General features: G+C 34.0%; 1 protein-coding gene across 6 annotated transcripts in view; it reads left to right on the top strand.

The window, feature by feature from the left end:
* LOC149776635 (uncharacterized) overlaps positions 1-20,847 on the top strand; it is a 64,105-nt gene extending 43,258 nt beyond the window's left edge. For 4 of the 6 annotated variants that reach the window (XM_089941141.1, XM_089941138.1, XM_089941140.1 and 1 more), the window contains exons 8-11: positions 688-758; positions 6,585-6,660; positions 9,999-10,132; positions 20,554-20,847. In XM_089941141.1, coding sequence (XP_089797267.1) covers positions 688-758; positions 6,585-6,660; positions 9,999-10,132; positions 20,554-20,643 — 371 coding nt within the window. In that variant the 3' untranslated portion in view covers positions 20,644-20,847. The remainder of the gene's footprint in view (positions 1-687; positions 759-6,584; positions 6,661-9,998; positions 10,133-20,553) is intronic. The other 2 variants (XM_089941142.1, XM_089941143.1) reach the window with 2 other exon arrangements.
* Positions 20,848-22,720: the final 1,873 nt, after the last annotated feature.

The raw sequence follows: 22,720 nt of genomic DNA, 5'->3' as shown, positions 1-22,720 counted from the left end.
ATTATCTCATTTTCCTACCAACATAGCTAAAGTGTCATGTGACTTGGTTTGAGGAGAGTATCTTATTCTGTAAAATACAAAGTTACCAGAAGGAGATCAGACTGACTAAGACTCCAGACTGACTAAGACTCCAGATTGACTAAGACTCCAGACTGACTAAGACTCCAGATTGACTAAGACTTAAGACTGAGTAAGACTCCAGACTGACTAAGACTCCAGATTGACTAAGACTCCAGACTGACTAAGACTCCAGATTGACTAAGACTTCAGACTGAATAAGACTCCAGACTGACTAAGACTCCAGATTGACTAAGACTCCAGACTGACTAAGACTCCAGATTGACTAAGTCTCCAGACTGACTAAGACTCCAGATTGACTAAGACTTCAGACTGAGTAAGACTCCAGACTGACTAAGACTCCAGATTGACTAAGACTCCATGCATCAGTGAGTTTGTTTAAGTTTGATGATTTTATCAGTTGATTGGGTATTATTGACCACAGAACCATGAAAATTGATATGTCAGTATGTCTTGGCAGGTACAACACCTTTCTACCAAAATCAGGTCACTATGCCATATATTTAATGCTTCTCAGTATTGGGACTTGATATTTTTATTACAGTAATTTGTAATTGTAAATTAGTATTTCACAGCATTCTGTAATTGATCATCTTCATGAATTTGCAGGATTAGGGACTGAAACAGGTTCCTTCCAATCTGATCAACTGTTTGGTGGGGGAGATGGAGAAAGGATTGAGGTAATAGTCTGTTGGAAATCACAAAATCTCTGACAATCCAGGTAGATTTTGGGATCATGCTTTGAATATATAAGGAATAATACAATGAAGCAAATCTACATTTTATTCACATGAGAACTTCTTTGCCTTGAAATATGCTTACATAAAAAACCTCCAAATAGTTACAAAATAAGTGCAAATGCAGCTCCCTGAAGTTGTGTTCATAATTTCTGATGTCTGCCCGTACAAAATTTTCCACATGGATTGGATATGGAATCCATACATACTTTTACAGAAATATCCATATGGACATTTTTATTCTATAGCTGAACTACTCTGACTTATGGATTTCAGTGTATCCATATGGAAATGTTATGGATTCCGTACATACTCCATATGGAAAATCTCACGAAATATGCAAATTAGTCCATGAGATCTGTATGTTTTCCATAAGGAATAAAAGTAAAGTTCCATATAGAATTTGGCAATAATCCATATGGAATTTCTGATTAATCCATATGGAATATGTGAATAGTCCATCCCATACAAAATTTTCCAGGCGTACTTCAAGCGCTTTCTGCCTAAACCATAAAAAAATCTGCTTCAGATTTCTATTAAACTGTCTAATGACTCTTAGACATTATTTGGAATCAATGATAAATATTCACAATAATTTTTAAAATGGATTATTTTGACAGACATATTAAATAAGACTTATGTTTTTCTATTCCTCATTTTCTTTAATTGCATACAAAACCTAAGTCTTTTTCTTTCATTGCATACAAAATCTAAGTCTTTTTCATTTTACTGAAAAGTTTGGTGAGATTTCTCAAATATTTCGACCAAAACTTGCATTGAAAATGTGGTGAGATCTCACTAAAATTTCACTGAAATATTTGTGTGGTTTCACAAAAAATTTGACTAAAACTTTTGTGAGACTTCACTATAATTTTGATAATTATATAGTATCTTATGAAGTTTCAGTAGTTTTTAAGACATTTTAGAAGGTTTCAAATTAATAATAGATATGAATTAAACATGACTTTATTAAGCAAGGTGATATTAAGTGTGCATGAAAACAAATATACGGATGATGTAATTACATGACATCCAAGGCAAGAGTCACTGGCACGTTTCCATTAGATTACAAATTAAAACAATCATTGCCAAAAGGTGTGTACAAAAATAAATTGAACAATTTCCTTTTGTTAAATTCAGTTCAGTATTTCCATTTTGGCTTGGCTGACAAATTAAATATTATTTACACTCAGTGTATAAATACAATGATGTATTTTCTTTTGCATCTCTTGTTGGACATTCATTAGACACATTTTTTCCATTTTGGTAATACCACTTCAATTATGTAACTCTAAGTCTTTTTGTGAGACAATGATATACTCAACTCTCACATGAAAGATATGAGAATGTTCTGGAAATAAAGGTACATCCATTCATCGTTTGAGATAAATGCTTCCTGGCAGGAATTTTCACTACATCCTTTCTTTAACTCATTGAGGGAACTCATTTTGACTTAGTGTGTGCAGACAGATCTACAAAGTCATCACAATTAATGCTTTGGACACTGCACTAATTTTACTTTGGACATTTCTGTATAGGACTTTTTTTTCCACCATTTTTCCTGCAATTTTGTTGAGTAGTTCCCAGTATAAACATTAGCTCAGTTGAATTGAATGGGCCTGCAAGATACCTCCCTATTTATGTTGTATATCTGTGTCAAGATTCTAGAGATGGAGTTTCAGCAGAAATGCTCTCAGATTCTTTGATTGGGTAAAACCAGGAGTCTTGAGGTCTTCCAAGTAACAAAAACTATTATCTGCCAAGTAATGAAAACTATTAGTCATCTAAGTAACATAGCTATTGGTCTTCCAAGTAATGAAAACTATTAGTCATCTAAGTAACATAGCTATTGGTCTTCCAAGTAATGAAAACTATTAGTCATCCAAGTTACAAAAATATTGGTCTTCCAAGTAACAAAAACTATTAGTCATCCAAGTAACAAAAACTATTGGTCTTTCAAAATAACAAAAACTATTAGTCTTCCAAGTTAACAAAAACTAGTAGTCATCCAAGTAACAAAAACTATTGGTCTTCCAAGTTAACAAAAACTATTAGTCATCCAAGGAACAAAAACTATTAGTCATCCAGATAACAAAAGCTATTGGTCTTCCAAGTAATGAAAACTATTAGTCATCCAAGTAGCAAAAACTTTTGGTCTTCCAAGTAATGAAAACTATTAGTCATCCAGGTTACAAAAACTATTGGTCTTTCAAAATAACAAAAACTATTAGTCTTCCAAGTAACAAAACCTATTGGTCTTCCAAGTAATGAAAACTATTAGTCATCCAAGTAGCAAAAACTTTTGGTCTTCCAAGTAATGAAAACTATTAGTCATCCAGGTTACAAAAACTATTGGTCTTTCAAAATAACAAAAACTATTAGTCTTCCAAGTAACAAAACCTATTGGTCTTCCAAGTAACAAAAACTATTAGTCATCCAAGTTACAAAAAATATTGGTCTTCCAATTTTTGAAAATGCTAATCTTAAGCTTTTGTGAGGGCTTGTGACTTTCCTATGAGAAAGATAAATCATGCTTGTGTGATGCCCATGCCTATCCAGTCAGGAAATATTGCCTTGTCCTAGCATGGAATACCAAAATACCGACATGTCTTGAGGATTCAAAATCCAGTCAGGACATGTTGCTTTGTCCTAGCATGGAATACTGAAATACCAACATGGCTTGAGCATTCAAAATCCTGTCAGGAAATGTTGCTTTGTCCTAGCAAAGTAATACCAAAATACCAACATGTCTTGAAGATTCAAAATCCTGTCAGGACATGTTGCTTTGTCTTATCATGGAATATGGAAATACTGATATGTCTTGAGGATTCCATGGAATACCAACATGTCTTAAGGATTAAAAAATCCTGTCATGCAAGGATTAAAAATCCTGTCATACAATGTTGCTTTGTCCTAGCATGGAATACTGAAATACTGACATGTCTTGAGGATTCAAAATCCTGTCAGGAGATGTTGCTTTGTTCTAGCATGGAATTGTTGTAGCTGATGTGGGGTAGGTGGCAGCTACATTGGGGAATTAGCTGGTAGAGCCAACAAAACAAACATCTATGTTACATATTTCTTTAATTCAAATTCGAAAGCTCCCTGGCCAGTTCTGCCTCTGGTATATATATCAGCCTAACACGGACTTCACAGGAGACATTCTGAAATCATATTTCTGTAACTGGCTTGATTGTTCCTGGTACATAGATCTGTGTTTCCTACATTAAACTAAACATTTGATATCTCACTAATGAGTTGTCTAGAAGTTGATTTAAAAACATTTAAATAATTATAATATATCTGATCAGACTCTCACTCACTTTCAACCTCTTCCTCAAAATACAAATGTTAAATAAATGTAGTTTGAGTGTAAGGGTTGGCAAAGATTGTCAGAGTTCAAGTATAAAATATCTATTTCTTTGAAATCTATATATGAGATACTTTTGCTAATTAGAGAAACTTAATCTAATATCATGTCTCTAATATCATCAGCATTTTCAAAATCTAAAACTAATTGTAAGTCCTGCAAATAATCATTTAATTAATTTGCATACACACAAATGCCTGTTCTCTTTACATTGACCATAGAGCTAGACGTGTTAAACCAAATGATTAATGTCCATAAGGCCATGGGGTGAGTGTACTGTAAAGATTATGCTTGTATTGTTTTGGAAGATGTGGATTCTGTTCAACATGACTATGTACAAGACTAGAAAATTGGAAAACAGTTAAATGATATAAAAAGTCCCTACTTAAGAATACCGAAATACCGACATGTCTTGAGGATTCAAAATCCTGTCAGGATATGTTACTTTGTCCTAGCATGGAATATCAAAATACTGACATGTTTTGAGGATTCAAAATCCTGTCAGGAAAGGTTGCTTTGTCCTAGCGAATTAATACCAACATACTGATATGTCTTGAGGATCCAAATCCTGTTAGTAGATGTTGCTTTGTCCTAGCATGGAATATCAAAATACTGACATGTCTTGAGGATTCAAAATCTGGTTAGGAGATGTTGCTTTGTCCTAGCATAGAATACCACAATACCAACATGTCTTGAGGATTCAAAATCCTGTCAGGAGATGTTGCTTTGTCCTAGCATGGAATACCAAAATACCAACATGGCTTGATTATTCAAAATCCTGTCAGGAAAAGTTGCTTTGTCCTAGCAAAGTAATACCAAAATACCAACATGTCTTGAGGATTCCAAATCCTGTCAGGACATGTTGCTTTGTCCTACCATGGAATATCAACATGTCTTGAGGATTAAAAATCCTGTCATGCAAGGATTAAAAATCATGTCATGCAGTGTTGCTTTGACCTTGCATGGAATACCAACATGTCTTGAGGATTCAAAATCCTGTCATGCTTTGTCCTAGCATGGGATGCCAACATGTCTTGACTGAAAATCCTGTCAAGCAGTGTTGCTTTGTCTTTGCATGGAATACCAACTTGACTTGAGGATTTAAAATCCTGTATGGAAAAGGGAAAAGTTGCTTTGTCCTTGTATGGAATATCCACATGTCTTGAGGATTCAAAATCCTGTAAGGAAAAGTTGCTTTGTTCTGGCATGGAATATCCACATGTCTTGAGGATTCAAAATCCTGTCAGGCAATGTTGCTTTGTCTAAGCAATGAATACCAACATGTCTTGAGGATTCAGATGTAAAATAAAATAAAATAGTATGGTTTTTTTGTTTGTTTTCTTTTTTGTTGAGCTCATGAGAAGATGTGTTTAAGTCTTAACCATGTGGACAGATTCCTGGTAACCATGTGGACATATTCCTGGTAACCTGATGTGGACATATTCCTGGTTTAAGGAAATGGATAGTGGAAATTTAACTGATGTAATATTGTTTGATTTTATAAAAGCTTTTATTCCTGTAAATACTACAGTCAAAGCTACAGTCCAACTAATATGGTTCTTGTCATATATAGAAAACAGATTATGACACTTTGTAGATGAAATACTTAGTAGGAATCAATGACAATTAAAATTTAGTGTTCCTCACAGATAAAAGCTAGATCATTTGCACTTCTTTTAGTTTGTTATTTTTAAAAAAACAAAATAACAATCCTTTCTGTCCTTCAAGCACCGATATACTTATTGATGATGCAATTCTATTGTCTCTAGTTTGTGTATTATTATTATTATTATTATTATTATTAGGGGCCCCGAGTGGCCGAGTGGTCTAAAGCGTTCGCCGTTACGGATCACTGCCATCTCACCTCTGTCTGCGCCGGTTCGAGTCTCAGATTCAGCCAATGTAGATATGTGAGAAAGCATGCCAGTAGCTTCTCGTGGGTCGGTGGTTCTTTCCGGGGTTTTCCCGGTTTCTTCCTCCACCATTAATACTGGCCGCCATATATGGCTTACCATGTGCTGAAAAATGGCGTTAAACCCCACAACAACAACAACATTATTATTATTATTGTCATCAGTTTTGATGTCGATCTGTAAAATTACCTATTGTTGAGTTGGAGTAAACTTAACAGATTAGTCCATCAGCACTGAATGTATCAGAACTGGGGTTTGAACGAGGGACAACAGAAGCATTAAATATGCATGATAACCAGGCCTTAGGAATTGAAACTGACCATTATTTCTTTCCCTAACAAAAAGATTCCAATATTGGATGAAAGGTACTGATTTATGATCATGTATGCTAAGTATTTTTAAAATTAAACTTATAGTAAGGTACCCAATAATAACTTTTGCCATATATTTTTTATTTGTTTCTAATATTTATATTGTCTTTAATAGTTACCGACAACCGATTTACCAGCTGTCCAGCTGGTAAGACCTGTTTCAGGACCATTTGATGTGGATAAGGACCAAGGTATGTGAAATCATCACTTCACACCCAAAACTGGTAGTTCTATGGTACCATTTTATGGGGATAAATGACCCACATAGCTGAAATTATCTCTTCACACCCAAAACTGGTAGTTCTATGGGACCATTTTATGGGGATAATGACCAACATAGTTGAAACGATCACTTCACACACAAAAACTGGTAGTTCTATGGGACCATTTTATGGGGATAAATGACCCACATAGTTGAAATGATCACATCACACCCAAAACTAGTAGTTCTATGGGACCATTTTATGGGCATGGGTACGTGGGAAAGCCTGCCAGTAGCTTCTCGTGGGTCGGTGGTTCTTCCCTGGGTTTTCCAGGGTTCTTCCTCCACCAGTTATACTGGCCGCCATGTATAGCCTATCTAGTGCTGAAAAATGGCGTTAAACCCTACAACAACAACAACAACAACCATTTTATGGGGATAAATGACCCACATAGTTGAAATGATCACTTCACACCCAAAACTAGTAGTTCTATGGGACCATTTTATGGGGATAATGATGAACTAGACTGGTAGATCTATGAGGGAAATCAAAATGGAATGCAGGGAAAATGAAGAATGAATGCAAACAGAAAGCAGAATGAACCCAGACAAAATGATGAATGTATTTTGAAGAAAATGGAGAGTGCAAATGCAGACTGATGCTCTGTTAACGAAAATGGAAGGAAATGCTAATGCTTTTTTTGAATGAATGTAAAATCCATAAATTTTAAGTTGCTGATGAATTACCATTGTTGAAACCCTTGTTACATTTTCTACCTGAATATACCATTGTTGAAAGCCTTGTTACATTTTATACCTGAATATGCCATTGTTGAAACCCTTGTTACATTTTCTACCTGAATATACCATTGTTGAAAGCCTTGTTACATTTTATACCTGAATATGCCATTGTTGAAACCCTTGTTACATTTTCTACCTGAATATGCCATTGTTGAAAGCCTTGTTACATTTTATACCTGAATATGCCATTGTTGAAACCCTTGTTACATTTTATACCTGAATATGCCATTGTTGAAACCCTTGTTACATTTTCTACCTGAATATACCATTGTTGAAAGCCTTGTTACATTTTATACCTGAATATGCCATTGTTGAAACCCTTGTTACAATTTATACCTGAATATGCCATTGTTGAAAGCCTTGTTACATTTTATACCTGAATATGCCATTGTTGAAACCCTTGTTACATTTTTTACCTGAATATGCCATTGTTGAAAGCCTTGTTACATTTTATACCTGAATATGCTATTGTTGAAACCCTTGTTACATTTTCTACCTGAATATACCATTGTTGAAACCCTTGTTACATTTTATACCTGAATATGCCATTGTTGAAACCCTTGTTACATTTTATACCTGAATATGCCATTGTTGAAAGCCTTGTTACATTTTATACCTGAATATGCCAGTATTGAAACCCTTTTTACATTTTCTACCTGAATATGCCATTGTTGAAAGCCTTGTTACATTTTCTACCTGAATATGCCATTGTTGAAAGCCTATTTACATTGTAAACCTAAATATGCCATTATTGAAACCCTTGTTACATTTTCTACCTGAATATGCCATTGTTGAAAGCCTTGTCACATTTTATACCTGAATATTACTGTTGTTGAAAGCATTGTTGCATCTTAATCCCTAATATGCCATTGTTGAAAACCTTTTTATATTTTATTCCCAATTATACTATTACTGAAAGCCTTGTAAAATTTTAATTCCAAATATGCCATTTTTGAAAACCTTTTTATATTTTAATCCTGAATTACCATTGTTGAAATCCTTTATACATTTTAATCCTTAATTGTATTGGCTTACTTAGATACTGTATTGGCTTACTTACATACTGTATTGGCTTACTTAGATATTACATTGTCCTACTTAGATATTGTATTGGCTTACTTTAATATTTTACTGGCTTACTTAGATATTGCATTGGCTTACAAAGATGTTGTATTGGCTTACTTAGATAATATATTGGCTTACTTATGTATTGTATTGGCTTACTTATATACTGTATTGGCATACTTAGATACTGTATTGACTTACTTATAAATTTAAGAAGGAACTTACAGTATTGTGAATTAAATCCCAAGCAGTCCAAAATCTGCTATCCCAGTCCTAATAAAGTTAAGTTATAATTAAATTCCAGTGATGTTCCAAAAAAGATTTAACTCTGAATGTGTTGATGTACCTGCAGTGGTCTGTGATGTGTAGATGTGCCAATAGGCTTCTGATGAATCACAATAATATAATCCAAAATGTTGTTATCAGAATTCAATATAATTCCAAGTTAATAATCCATTCAAGACTAGTAAAGATGAGCACTTTGTATTTCCAGTGAGTAATAATTGGCATAAATAATTCCATTTTAATGAAATACTAGATACAACAATAAGACTTATTCTGCCTCAGATAATAAATGCAAGAATGAGTAACACAAGAACAAGAACACAAGATTATATAAAAAGTTGTGACACAAAAGTAGAACCAGGATAATGTTCAAAAGTTCTTTTGAAAAAGTTCTGAGTTGTCAACAATATGAAATATGTTCCTAAAATTATTAGAATATAGTAAACATCAGGTAGACCCATTTTATCATGGGGGAATTCCAACGTTCTAGACCCAGATCCAAATAAACATGTTTACCTCCATTGATAATGATCTAATATTTATCCCACACTCAGAGAGAAATATTAACAATATATTATCTGTTTACAAACTAAGAACTACTAGTCAAGTACACAATGAGCCTGATTTTGGACAAAGTCAAGTCCAAAATACAGTTATATATATCATATAATCATGGAGTAAAAAATAACAAATTAAGTACACATAACAGTGACATGATTAAGCAATTTACTACAACATTTATGACACACCTTGAAAGAAGAACACTTCTCACATTATTAGTGTTGTCTATTCAGGCCAAAACTTAACACGTGATTGAGGAGGGGGAATGACTTTCAAGTTAGTACAAGCAGGCTCATTTGACATCAATATGGCTGTAAAAACAGCACAATATTTAGTATCCAGGAACTGCCAAACAAATTATTTTTAATGGATTTTATCTTTTAACTTGTGCAAATTATGTCAATCTACAGTCAGAGTAGCCATTGTAACAAAATCTCAATTTCTCTCAGAGCATTTAATCAGTTTAGACCAAAATGATGCAAAATTTTGTTAGATTAATTTTTATCAGGGTTGTAACTAGTCAGCAACCAAAGGTCCCATGGAACTTCTTGTTGGTTGTAATGTTTATCATACATTTTCTACATATCAAAGTAACGAGTCATACTTTTCTTACAGAAGATGAGACATCCAGTGAACATAGCTTGCCTAAGCTTGAAATGCTTATGGAAGACTTAAAGGAGGAAGCCGTGGATGGGGGTCAAAACCCTAACGCTGAACTTAATCACATGGGGATCCATCAAGAAAGTGGGGTAAGAAATATCCTTTTTAACCACATATAATATCATGTGTTGGAGAGTAGGCATAGGTCATTTAAACAAACTGATGTAATCGTTTAAAAATTATAGAGTCCTGTAGGTCAGCAGTGCCATTATGGACTGTGTGGGAATAGATTTAGTTAAATGATAATGGCCATATGTTCAAAAACAAGTTTATTTAAAAGGAAATAGAATAAATCATGAATTTTTAAAAATATTTTACAAAATTTAGGACACGGGGACTATTCTCGGACATGCTTCATAATTTTGGATGGATATGAACAGATTATAATATTATTGTCGAGAAAAGCTTGGCTTATTCTACGTTTAATGAAGTGATTGTACACAGGTAATACATTTACTTACTCCTTTACAGATTGAATAATCTCGTAAAGAAACATGCCTAATTCAGATTATACTTTGCAGAATTTGAGGTATTTAAATAATAGATTGCAGATATTGTCATATTTTGTTTAAATTCGATAAATTGACAGTGTGGGTAAGATTTCTTAAGGTATCCACAAAGGCAGATGTTTAGTGTGGCCCCATTTGTATACAGAAGGAACCACTGCATTATAACCTCTAACCCATGGTTAATACAGTGCAACTATGAGAGTATAACAGTGCTGAGCTAGGTCAAGCATTGGCCTTGAACCCACTTAATTCAATATCAGTATTACCATCAACAGTCAGCTGGATGTTTACTGAACTAGGTCAAGCATGGCCTTGAACCCACTTACCTCAATATCAGTATTACCATCAACATTTAGCTGGATGTTTACTGAACTAGGTCAAGCATGGCCTTGAACCCACTTACCTCAATATCAGTATTACCGTCAACAGTCAGCTGGATGCTTACTGAACTAGGTCAAGCATGGCCTTGAACCCACTTACCTCAAACCTCAATATCAGTATTACCATCAACAGTCAGCTGGATGTTTACTGAACTAGGTCAAGCATGGCCTTGAACCCACTTACCTCAATATCAGTATTACCATCAAAAGTCAGCTGGATGTTTACTGAATTAGGTCAAGCATGGCCTTGAACCCACTTACCTCAGTATCAGTATTACCATCAACAATCAGCTGGATGTTTACTGAACCATTTTGCTCATCATGCATGAATATTGCAAGCAAGCATAATGATGACATAAATTTGCATGTGAGTACATAAAACAGAAGAAAAAAAACAAGAGATGAAACCAAAACAATTCTTTTAATTTGCTATACACACAAATTCATAGTTGATACCATGATGACAGCAAAACAGTGATGATTGTCATTTGAGAAGTAAGCACTATCTAAACAAACAGCATGATACAGTGTTAAAATTTGACATAATGACAATCAGGAAATATAATGAATAAACCAAAATAATGCATATACTCTACCTAGAAAAAAACTATAATAATACTTCTTCTGTTGGAGATAGGTTATGGTCATTAGGGAGATGTCCACAACATGGCAAATTAAAATGGAGGCTAGTAGTATAATAAACTAGATGACACAAAGGCATCCCATGGGTTCATCTGCATGGGTAATGGCAAAAATAAAGAAAAAATAACTAACATTGGAATTAATTTATCACTTGATATATTATATTTTTTGCAAGCTTGCAGACTATGACAATTAATATGGGACCAGTTCTGACCTCTCTGTCATAGTTATAGCAACCATAATCCCATATCCAAGTAAGTTTTCGAAACTAAAAAAAATTAAATTGCATCCTTAGGTGGCAGTTGATTAAATATTTTCACTTATTTGTAATTGCAGTAATATAATCTAGGTACTCTTATAAGTTAAAATTAATTATAATTTATAGTTCTGTTGTGTTCATTGGAAGTCATATGGCCAATGGTGTAATAACCAAGAAGGCATATCAAGCTAATTGTGTATTATGATGTAGAACTGGGTGATTTTGAAGTGAGAAATCTTCAGTGATAATTCTTAGTGGTCGTGCACATGTTTTTCATGGTGGTGTTATAGTGGTGAGCGATGAATTGATTGGTGTTTATAGAGACATCTGCACATGATGGGGTATTTAGTGCCAAAGTACTGCAAGTAACATTCTTCACCATGATGGATATTTAGTGCCAAAGTACTGGGAGTAACATTCTTCACCCAGCAGCCAACAATGCCTGATCTGGGAAGGAATCAAATATGCAGCCTACATTTTATGGGTTCAGCTAACCACCATGCCAAAGTGAGAAACTATATGGACAAATTTTAATTGATCTGAGGAACAAATCTGGTCAATATTAGGGTTGAATCTCAGAACACTATGGGGTGGGGTGGGGGCCACTGAATGTCAATGATAGGTGGTCAGGGCTAGTATTTTAATTTACATATAAGAGACAGTGTTACCCTCAGAGTCACCACTTAGAGAGACTTCCAACTTAATTAACAGAAATGGTTGCTTCCTTGCTTTGGATATTCATGATCATTAGTAATTTCCCATGCTAAGAGCATAAATATCTTAAGAGTTTGAAATTTTCAGCAATATCACAATGCTTTCAACATTGACTAATCTTGATCTCATGACTTATAATGGTCACATGATACAAGGAGACTGGTGTACACAATCTTTCCAGAGCATACATTTCTTAAGAGTTTGAAGTTTTCAGCAATATCACATCATTAGCAACTAATGTTGATCATGTGACCTATCAGACAGTTTCCCCTCAAAATGAATCTACTGCAAATAATGTTTTCATGGTGAGAATGTTCCATGGAGCCCTTCTTTAGAGGACCTTTGTGTAATGGAGTAGAGCCATACTTGTAAGGCAGTGGAAGTCTTCAGATAAATAAAACAGAATGAGTTATTAATAGTCTTTGCAAAATATCTTTCTATAAACAGTTAGGGAAATTGGTTTTGATGTTATACTACTCAAACAGCTGGAACTCATGGTTTAGAAATAAACATGTCTTTTAACTGTCATTAAAGTATGCAACAACATCTAGAAGAACGAATTAACTTATGGTATAGCCCTGTCTGTCTGTCAACATTTGCTTGGATGCCATGTAACAGTGATCCAATTTTAATTCAGCATGGAATGCAAGTTTATGTCATCAATATCTTAGATGAGTTCAGTAATGATCTAGATTCATGTATTTTAAGGAGATGATCATGCATGTGATTGTTGAATCAGCTCCAGAGGCTGCAGTTTTGATCAAACTTGTACTGCATGCTCATAAATGATCATTAAAATCCTATACAAGATTTATGGATATTAACAAGGTCATCATACATCTGATTGGCTGAGTTCTTACCATTCAGGAAGCTATATTATGAAAATTGGAAATGTGGGCTTGTAGCCTCAAGATCGGATACTATGGTAGCTCACTGATGAGCAATTACATTCATGCATGTAAATGAGGTGATTTTCATCTGATTGGCTGAGCATGTTACCACTCTCAAGGCTATACTTCTGATCCAGTTTCTGCTCTCAAGGCTGTATTCCTGATCCAGTTACCACTCACAAGGCTTTATTTCTGATCCAATTACCACTCAAAGCTGTATTTCTGATCCAGTTACCACTCACAAGGCTTTATTTCTGATCCAGTTACCACTCAAGGCTGTATTTCTGATCCAATTACCACTCACAAGGCTTTATTTCTGATCCAATTACCACTCAAGGCTGTATTTCTGATCCAATTACCACTCAAGGCTGTATTTCTGATCCAATTACCACTCAAGGCTGTATTTCTGATCCAGTTACCACTCAAGGCTGTATTTCTGATCAATTACCACTCAAGGCTGTATTTCTGATCCAATTACCACTCACAAGGCTTTATTTCTGAACTAATTACTTCTCTCAAGGTTTTATTTCTTATCTAATTACCACTCTAAAGTTTGTATTTCTGATTCCATTTTGATCAGACTTGCAAAATATGGTTATGCATGGTTCTGTCAAGTTTTAAAACTGAATTTTGAAAAAGTTGTTTTTGTCTTTGTTAAATCATTCAATTTGCTGAGAAACTTTAGTAACTTTTCCTAATACTACCTGAATTCATCTGAGGGAATGTATAAAATTGAAGCTGAATAAATGGATCATATTTAAATTAAAATGTTCTCTTATCTTTGCATATTTCTCAAACTAATGCATAATTAAATAAATAAATACATAATGGATGAAATTGTGACCATCAAATGATACATGACATTGGGTTGTTTAAAGATGGAGTAGCATCCCTTTGCAGTAATATACATCTATTACATATATTTTATTCTTCATGTGTACCTATTGATGTGTTGAAAACCAAAGTAGTAACACATGGAAGAAGTTGTATTTTGTTAATAAAAAGTAAGGCTTGTACACTGATAAAAGTGCTTGAAAATTTCTTGTGGTTTGTGCTTTTGTGGTTTTAATGCCATTGTTCAGGCTATACATGGCAACCAGTATATTAGGTGGAAGAAGAACCTAGAAAGAACCACCAACCAATGGAAGTTACTGGCAAGGTTTCTCACATACCCACTTTGGCCAATCCTGGGGATCAGAGTCTTGTGGGTAAAAGTTCTGAAAAGCCTCTTTCCTGCCTCAGTGCTCTGGCCTATATAATCCTAATTTTCCATACTTATGCATAAATGGTTGCTATTCATGCATTATTAATATGGCTGGATTAGATATAGGTGTCAAGTTCCATTGTTCCTCAGTGTTATTTCTTACATCAGAGACTTCATTTGGTTGAATTAGACATGGGTGTAATATTCCATTCATCCTCATTGTTACTTAATACGTCAGTAACTTCATTTTGTTGAATTAGACATGTGTGTGATGTTTCATTCATCCTTGGTGTTGCTTAATACTTGGGAGACTCCAGTTAGATCAGTTAGACATGTGTGTGATGTTCAATTTGTCATCAGTGTTGCTTAATACTTCAGAGGCTTCATTTGGTTTAATTAGACGTGTGTGATGTTCCATTCATCCTCGGTGTTGCTTAATACTTGGGAGACTCCATTTGGATGAATTAGACATGATTATGATGTTTCATTCATGCAAGGTGTTGCTTAATACTTCAGAGACTTCATTTGGTTGAATTAGACATGGGTGTGATGTTCCTTTCATCCTTGGTATTGCTTGATACTTCAGAGACTTCATTTGGTTGAATTAGACATGGGTGTGATGTTTCATTCATCCTTGGTGTTGCTTAATACTTCAGAGACTTCATTTTGTTGAATTAGATATGGGTGTGATGTTCCATTCATCCTCATTATTGCTTAATACTTCAGAGACTTCATTTGCTTGAATCAGACATCGGTGTGATGTTCCATTCATCCTCGGTGTTGCTTAAAATACTTCAGAGACTTCATTGTATGAATTAGACATGGGTGTGATGTTCCATTTGTCCTCAGTGTTGCTTAATACTTCAGAGATTTCAGCTGACTGGATTAGACATAGTTGTGAATTTATACTATTATTAGAGTGATTGTCCAAGTCAGATGATATGTTAGTAGTATCTCTTTTGTCCCTGTTGACATTTGAATCCCACTCTCACTTAGAAAAATGGTTATTGCAGCAGGAAGCAGTTTATGAAGCTCTTCTAGGTTGCAAGACTTGCACAAGGTATTCTTTGTTATGTTGTACAAGTCTTTTATGATGGAGTTGATCCTTCTAGTTATACGATTTTTAAATGTTGGAAATTATACATTGTGGTAAGCAGGAATTTTGTTTGTTTTTCTCTCTCAAAGTTCAACATTCTTTTTGGGCCATTTGTTACAAGGACATCTCTACATTGTGAGTAGAATGATACAAATATGTCCAATAAATGCTCAAAGCTAACTGTGCTGAGTGGGATCAAGATCTGTGGGTAGGATTTTATACATATTTTTAGATTTCATTCTAGGCCATTCTTTCAAGCTGTTTTGCATGTTTATTTTCATGTTCAGTTCAAATTTTGAAACTTTATGTGTGTTTGGTACACAGTCCTCAGAAATAATATTTTGATTTTGAGACAAATATAATTCATAATTTTTATTGAATCTTGGCTATTTAAAGCTGCCATGTTTATTTTCTGGTAATTCCAATGGTTATGCCACAAAGTTTTAAAAAATTGTATGCTACTTTGGACCTTGTCCTAAAGGGTTTGTGTCTGGAACCTTGACTTAAAGATTTTGAGTCCTTAAATATATTTTTGTACATTTATATAATGATTAAGGATGCAGTTGAGTATAACGTTAATCCTTTAGAAAATTCACAAACAGATTGATAATGTTATCACCATTTTTGAAGTCGGAGCTTGGCTAGCAATAATATGAGCCTGAAATGACCAAATGAACACCAGATCCAGATGTTTCAGAACTTTTGTTAAAATTCATATTTGTTTTTAAATACAAATTCTTAATTTTTATTTTCAAACATATTAGGAGCTGCAGTGCTTAGTATGAATAAAGAAAGTGAAGTTTATAATCTCATTGCCTGCAATGCTAAGTATGAATACAGAGAGTTCATAATCTCATTGCCTGCAATGCTTAGTATGAATAAAGTGAGTTAATATTCTCATTGCCTGCAATGCTTAGTATGAATAAAGAAAGTGAAGTTAATAATCTCGTTGCCTGCAATGCTTAGTATGAATAGAATTCATAATCTCATTGCCTGCATTGCTTAGAATGAATAAAGAAAGTTCATAATCTCATTGCCTGCAATGCTTAGTATGAATAAAGTGAGTTAATAATCTCATTGCCTGCAATGCTTAGTATGAATAAAGAAAGTGAAGTTAATAATCTCATTGCCTGCAAATGCTTAGTATGAATAAAGAGAGTTCATAATCTCATTGCCTGCAATGCTTAGTATGAATAAAAAAAGTGAAGTTAATAATCTCATTGCCTGCAAATGCTTAGTATGAATAAAGAGAGTTCATAATCTCATTGCCTGCAATGCTTAGTATGAATAAAGAGAGTTCATAATCTCATTGCCTGCAATGCTTAGTATGAATAAAGTGAGTTAATAATCTCATTGCCTGCAATGCTTAGTATGAATAAAGAAAGTGAAGTTAATAATCTCATTGCCTGCAATGCTTAGTATGAATAAAGAGAGTTCATAATCTCATTGCCTGCATTGCTTAGAATGAATAAAGAAAGTTCATAATCTCATTGCCTGCAATGCTTAGTATGAATAAAGTGAGTTAATAATCTCATTGCCTGCAACGCTTAGTATGAATAAAGAAAGTGAAGTTAATAATCTCATTGCCTGCAATGCTTAGTATGAATAAAGAGAGTTCATAATCTCATTGCCTGCATTGCTTAGAATGAATAAAGAAAGTTCATAATCTCATTGCCTGCAATGCTTAGTATGAATAAAGAGAGTTAATAATCTCATTGCCTGCAATGCTTAGTATGAATAAAGAAAGTGAAGTTAATAATCTCATTGCCTGCAGAAACATTAGCTGTACATACAGCATTCTTTCTTTGAAACTGAGTCATTCATATTAAAAACAGATCTTGCTTTGGCCAATTGGTTAAACATCCTTTATTTTGTATTGAGTCATTCATATCAGAAACAGATCTTGCTTTGGCCAATTGGTTAAACATCCTTTATTTTGTACTGAGTCATTTATGTCAGAAACAGACCTAGCTTTGGCCAATTGGTTAAACATCATTTATTTTGTAATTGATTCATTCATATCAGAAACAGACCTAGCATTGGCCAATTGGTTAAGCATCCTTTATTTGTAATGTACTAGTCATTCATAGATCTAGATTTTGTTGATTGGTTAAACATCCTTTATTTGTAATGTAGTCATTCATAGACCTAGATTTTGTTGATTGGTTAAACATCCTTTATTTGTAATGTAGTCATTCATAGACCTAGATTTTGCTGATTGGCTGAACATCTAATATATTAAAACTGACATTTAAAACTGATGAGAAACAGTTTTTCTTTTCCTTGACAATCTTCATGTTGGAATGTGTTGGTAACCATATGCAGACAAATGCAAATAGGAAATCAGTAAATTCAGGCTCCAAATTTCAGGCCCTAAATTCAGACCCTAAATTCAAGCCCCAAATTCAGGCCTTAAATTCAGGCTCCAAATTGAGGTCCTAAATTCAGGCTCCAAGTTCAGACCCCAAATTAAGGCCCTAAACTCAGGCCCCAAATTAAGGTCTTAAATTCAGGACCCAAATTCAGGCCCTAACCATGTCTCGTGCCAACAAAATGCACCTGACCCTGTTATGTATGTATGTATGTCAATAGGCAGTGCATGCTTGATATTCATTATATGTACAGAAATTATGTTCACCATTTTTCCAGACATATCAGTGCTCTCTTATATTTACAGTTTGGAATAGTCATTGTGTATCATCACATAGAGCCAGTGTGTATTATCACATATAACTGATGTGTATCATAATATATAACCAGTGTGTATTATCACATACAGGCAATGTGTATCATCACATATAGCCAACATGTATCATCACATACAGCCACGGTTTATCATCACATATAACCAATGTGTATCATCTCATACAGGCAATGTGTATCATCTCATACAGGCAATGTGTACCATCACATATAGCCAATGTGTATCATCTCATACAGGCAATGTGTATCATCTCATAAAGGCAATGTGTATCATCACATACAGGCAGTGTGTATCATCACATACAGGCAGTGTGTACCATCACATATAGCCAGTGTGTATTATCTCATACAGGCATTGTGTATCATCTCATGCAGGTGTGTATCATCATATATAGCCAGAGTGTATTATCATATACAGCCAGTATGTATCATCATTTACAGCCAATATGTATTGCCACATACAGCCAGTGTGTATTATTACATACAGCCAGTGTGTGTAGCCAATATGTATTATCATATACAGCCAATATGTATTATCCTATACAGCCAATATGTATTATCATATACAGCCAATGTGTATTATCATATACAGCCAATGTGTATTATCATATACAGCCAATATGTATTATCACATGCAGTCAATGTGTATTATCTTATATACTTTTTAGCTAGTGTGTATTATCACATACAGCCAGTGCGTATATCCAGTGTGTATTATCTTACATAGCTAGTGTGTATTATCATATACAGCCAGTGTGTATCATCATTTACAGCCAGTGTGTATTGTCACATACAGCCAGTGTGTATTATCACATACAGCCAGTGTGTATAGCCAATGTGTATTATCACATACAGCCAATGTGTATTATCTTTCATAGCCACTGTGTATTATCATATACAGCCAGTGTGCATTATCACATACAGCCAGTGTGTATTATCACATACAGCCAGTGCATATTATCACATACAGCCAGTGTGTATTATCACATACAGCCAGTGTATATTATCACATACAGCCAGTGCATATAGCCACTGTGTATTATCATATACAGCCAGTATGTATTATCTTACATAGCTAGTGTGTATTATCATATACAGCCAGAGTGTATTATCATATAGTCAGTTTGTATTATCATCAATGCCAGGTTACCAAATAGGCAGTGTATGGGCTCCACACCTTTTAGTGGCCCCCGTGATAATGGATAAAAAATAATATTGATTTGATCTTGAAAAATGTTTACAATCAAGCTATCTTAAATTGTTTTCAAAAGATAGAAAAAAACGAATCAAAGAAACAAAAACTTTATGTCAAAGACTCCTTAAAGAAAATACTGTGATAATGTAGGAGTTTAGGGGGGGTCCCAAGATTTCGACTGCTAAAGGGCCTCCACAGGGTTTAATCCAGTATTGATTATCATATACAGCCAATGTTTATTATCTTGTAAAGCTAGTGTGCATCATCGTATACAGGCAATGTGTATCATCACATAGAGTCAATTATTATTGTCACATTTGTGTACACTCATATCAAGTTTTGTTAAATTAAGATATAAAAATTAAGTGTTGTTGACATCTGACCATGAACATAGTGTCATAAAATAAAGCATATTGCAAAATGACTGATAGCGATATTGGAGATTACTAAGTTTCTAATTCCAATCCCATGCATAGTTAAACAGTGGACATAATAAATAAGCAACATGGACTATTGCATTTCCCTGGAGATGGACCCTGTAAAACAGCTAAATGCATTCTAATAATGATACACAGAGCTGTGCAAGAGCTCATCCATTATACTCAAAGTACCATGTAGTTATAAAGCAGACATGAAACTGTTGCAAATGGAGAGAAGCACATATGGAAGGCTGACTTTTTGTTACATGCCTTTTAGTAATAAATATTGTGGATGACACGTGTAATGTTGAAGATTCAGTTAACAAGCGTTGAATTTAGACTTTAATTGATGAACCGCCTTTTTGTTGCATTTTATTTGCTGTTTAATCATTTAGTTGATTTGAGACTTGTAACTAATTTTCATATGCTTCATATGACACATTTTGTAGCAGTTCATCATTAAATTGTTAATTATATTCAATATTTACATATCTTTCAGGCTGGGATGTGCAAGCTTCTGCTTCCCAAGAGTTCTATCCCTGTGACTCAAGCCAACTTTGTACAACCACATCGCAATGATGAGGACTGAAAGTCACTATCTCTCTTGCATACACTGAAGAGATGTACATTTCTCTATGTTTGCCCAACTGGAACTGTTGACAAGATTGAGAAAATAGACAAGAGATTTATGACTTTGGTCATTGTTAACATTTAACTTATTGTAATTTATACATATTTCATTACATTTCACTGCTTATGAAGCTTTCAAATAAAGCTGAATGTTTTTGGTGAATTTGATGGATGACATTGTTTTTTATATGAGATTATCATATTTCCAAGCCTGAAACATGTGACTGATTTTTTTTTTACCAAGGATGCTTCTTGTAGGACCTGTGACGAAAAGTTTCTTTTTTTAAAGTCATATTGAAATGTATTTAATAAACCCATAATTAATAATAATAATAATAATAATAATAATAATAAATAGCAACATCACCACTGCCATAATAAATATAGGAGAGTGCAGATTGCCTGTCGGTGATATTCCCCGTATGCTGAATTTCATGTTATTTTAAAACTATTCATTGTTTCTTCTCACTCCTTGCAAATGTCTCAAAAGACAAAACATAGTGGTCAGAATGTCCATTCATCCGTCTGTTCAGCTTTTTAAAGTGCAGTATCTTCTGTTGAACTGGTGGATTGCCATCCAACTTTTTCCACAAATGCATGAGGGGTGGGGGTGGAGGAGGAAGATTTCTAGAGATTGAATGCAATTGAGATCAAAAGGTCAAGGTCACATGGAGCAGTTGTTTAAATTCAAGTTGGGTGCTGGTCCATGGATACAAGTTTTAGATCTGGCAGTATTATTTACTACTACTTTGGAAGAATCTTCCTCAGACATAATATGGAAGTCTACCATTGTATCTATAATAACTACTTTTATGGAGGTTAAAGGTCAAGGGCACAAGAAGCAATTGCTGATAAATGGTTAATTGTGTGTCTAATAGCATTGTATTGTACTGCTTTGGATGATTTGTCATTGGATGTAATAAAGAAGATTACCATGGGATATGCAATATAAAGAAAATTACCATGGGATATAAAGTATAAAGATTACCATGGGACATGAAATATGAAGAAGATTACTATGGGATATTCTCATGGGTCAGTGGTTCTTCCCTGGGTTTTCCAGGGTTCTTCCTCCACCAGTTATACTGGCCACCATGTATAGCCTATCTAGTGCTGAAAAATGGCGTTAAACCCTAGAACAACAACAACAACAACCATGGGATATAAAATATAAAGATTACCATGGGACATGAAATATATAGAAGATTACCATGGGACACGAAATATAAAGAAGATTATCATGGGATATGAAATATCACTACTGCTGTCAATGTCAGAGGTCAAGTTTACAGATGGTTCAAATTAAAAAGAACCAGATGAAATACTTTCAGAAGGTATAAAAAAAATGTACCAGTGTGCATGGGGTATACTTTGGCATGGTGCATGTTAGGGTCAATCACATGAATATATGGTAATTTGCTTTCATCAAATTAGTTGTCAAACACATGAATATATGGTAATTTGCTTTCATCAAATTAGTTGTCAAACACATGAATATATGGTAATTTGCTTTCATCAAATTAGTTGTCAAACACATGAATATGTGGTAATTTGCTTTCATCAAATTAGTTGTCAAACACATGAATATATGGTAATTTGCTTTCATCAAATTAGTTGTCAAACACATGAATATATGGTAATTTGCTTTCATCAAATTAGTTGTCAAACACATGAATATATGGTAATTTGCTTTCATCAAATTAGTTGTCAAACACATGAATATATGGTAATTTGCTTTCATCAAATTAGTTGTCAAACACATGAATATATGGTAATTTGCTTTCATCAAATTAGTTGTCAAACACATGAATATATGGTAATTTGCTTTGATTAAGTTGCTAATTTGTTGGTGTTTTGTTCTGTTTAAATTCACAGGACATTGCAGCTTTTGAATTGTGGGATGTAAATATTAAAGAATTTATTAAAATCAGAAGAAAGCAAGTTTATCTATAGAGGTTTTCCTTTTATTCTGTTTAAATGTGTAAAATCTTGTAACATTTTCATATACAATTTCAGTAAAGAACTGAGTGAAAATC

This window comes from Sinohyriopsis cumingii, chromosome 18, assembly GCF_028554795.1.
Source record: "Sinohyriopsis cumingii isolate HCF-2022 chromosome 18, ASM2855479v2, whole genome shotgun sequence".
NCBI lineage: Eukaryota > Metazoa > Mollusca > Bivalvia > Unionida > Unionidae > Sinohyriopsis > Sinohyriopsis cumingii.
This window is presented reverse-complemented; position numbering and strand designations above follow the sequence as displayed.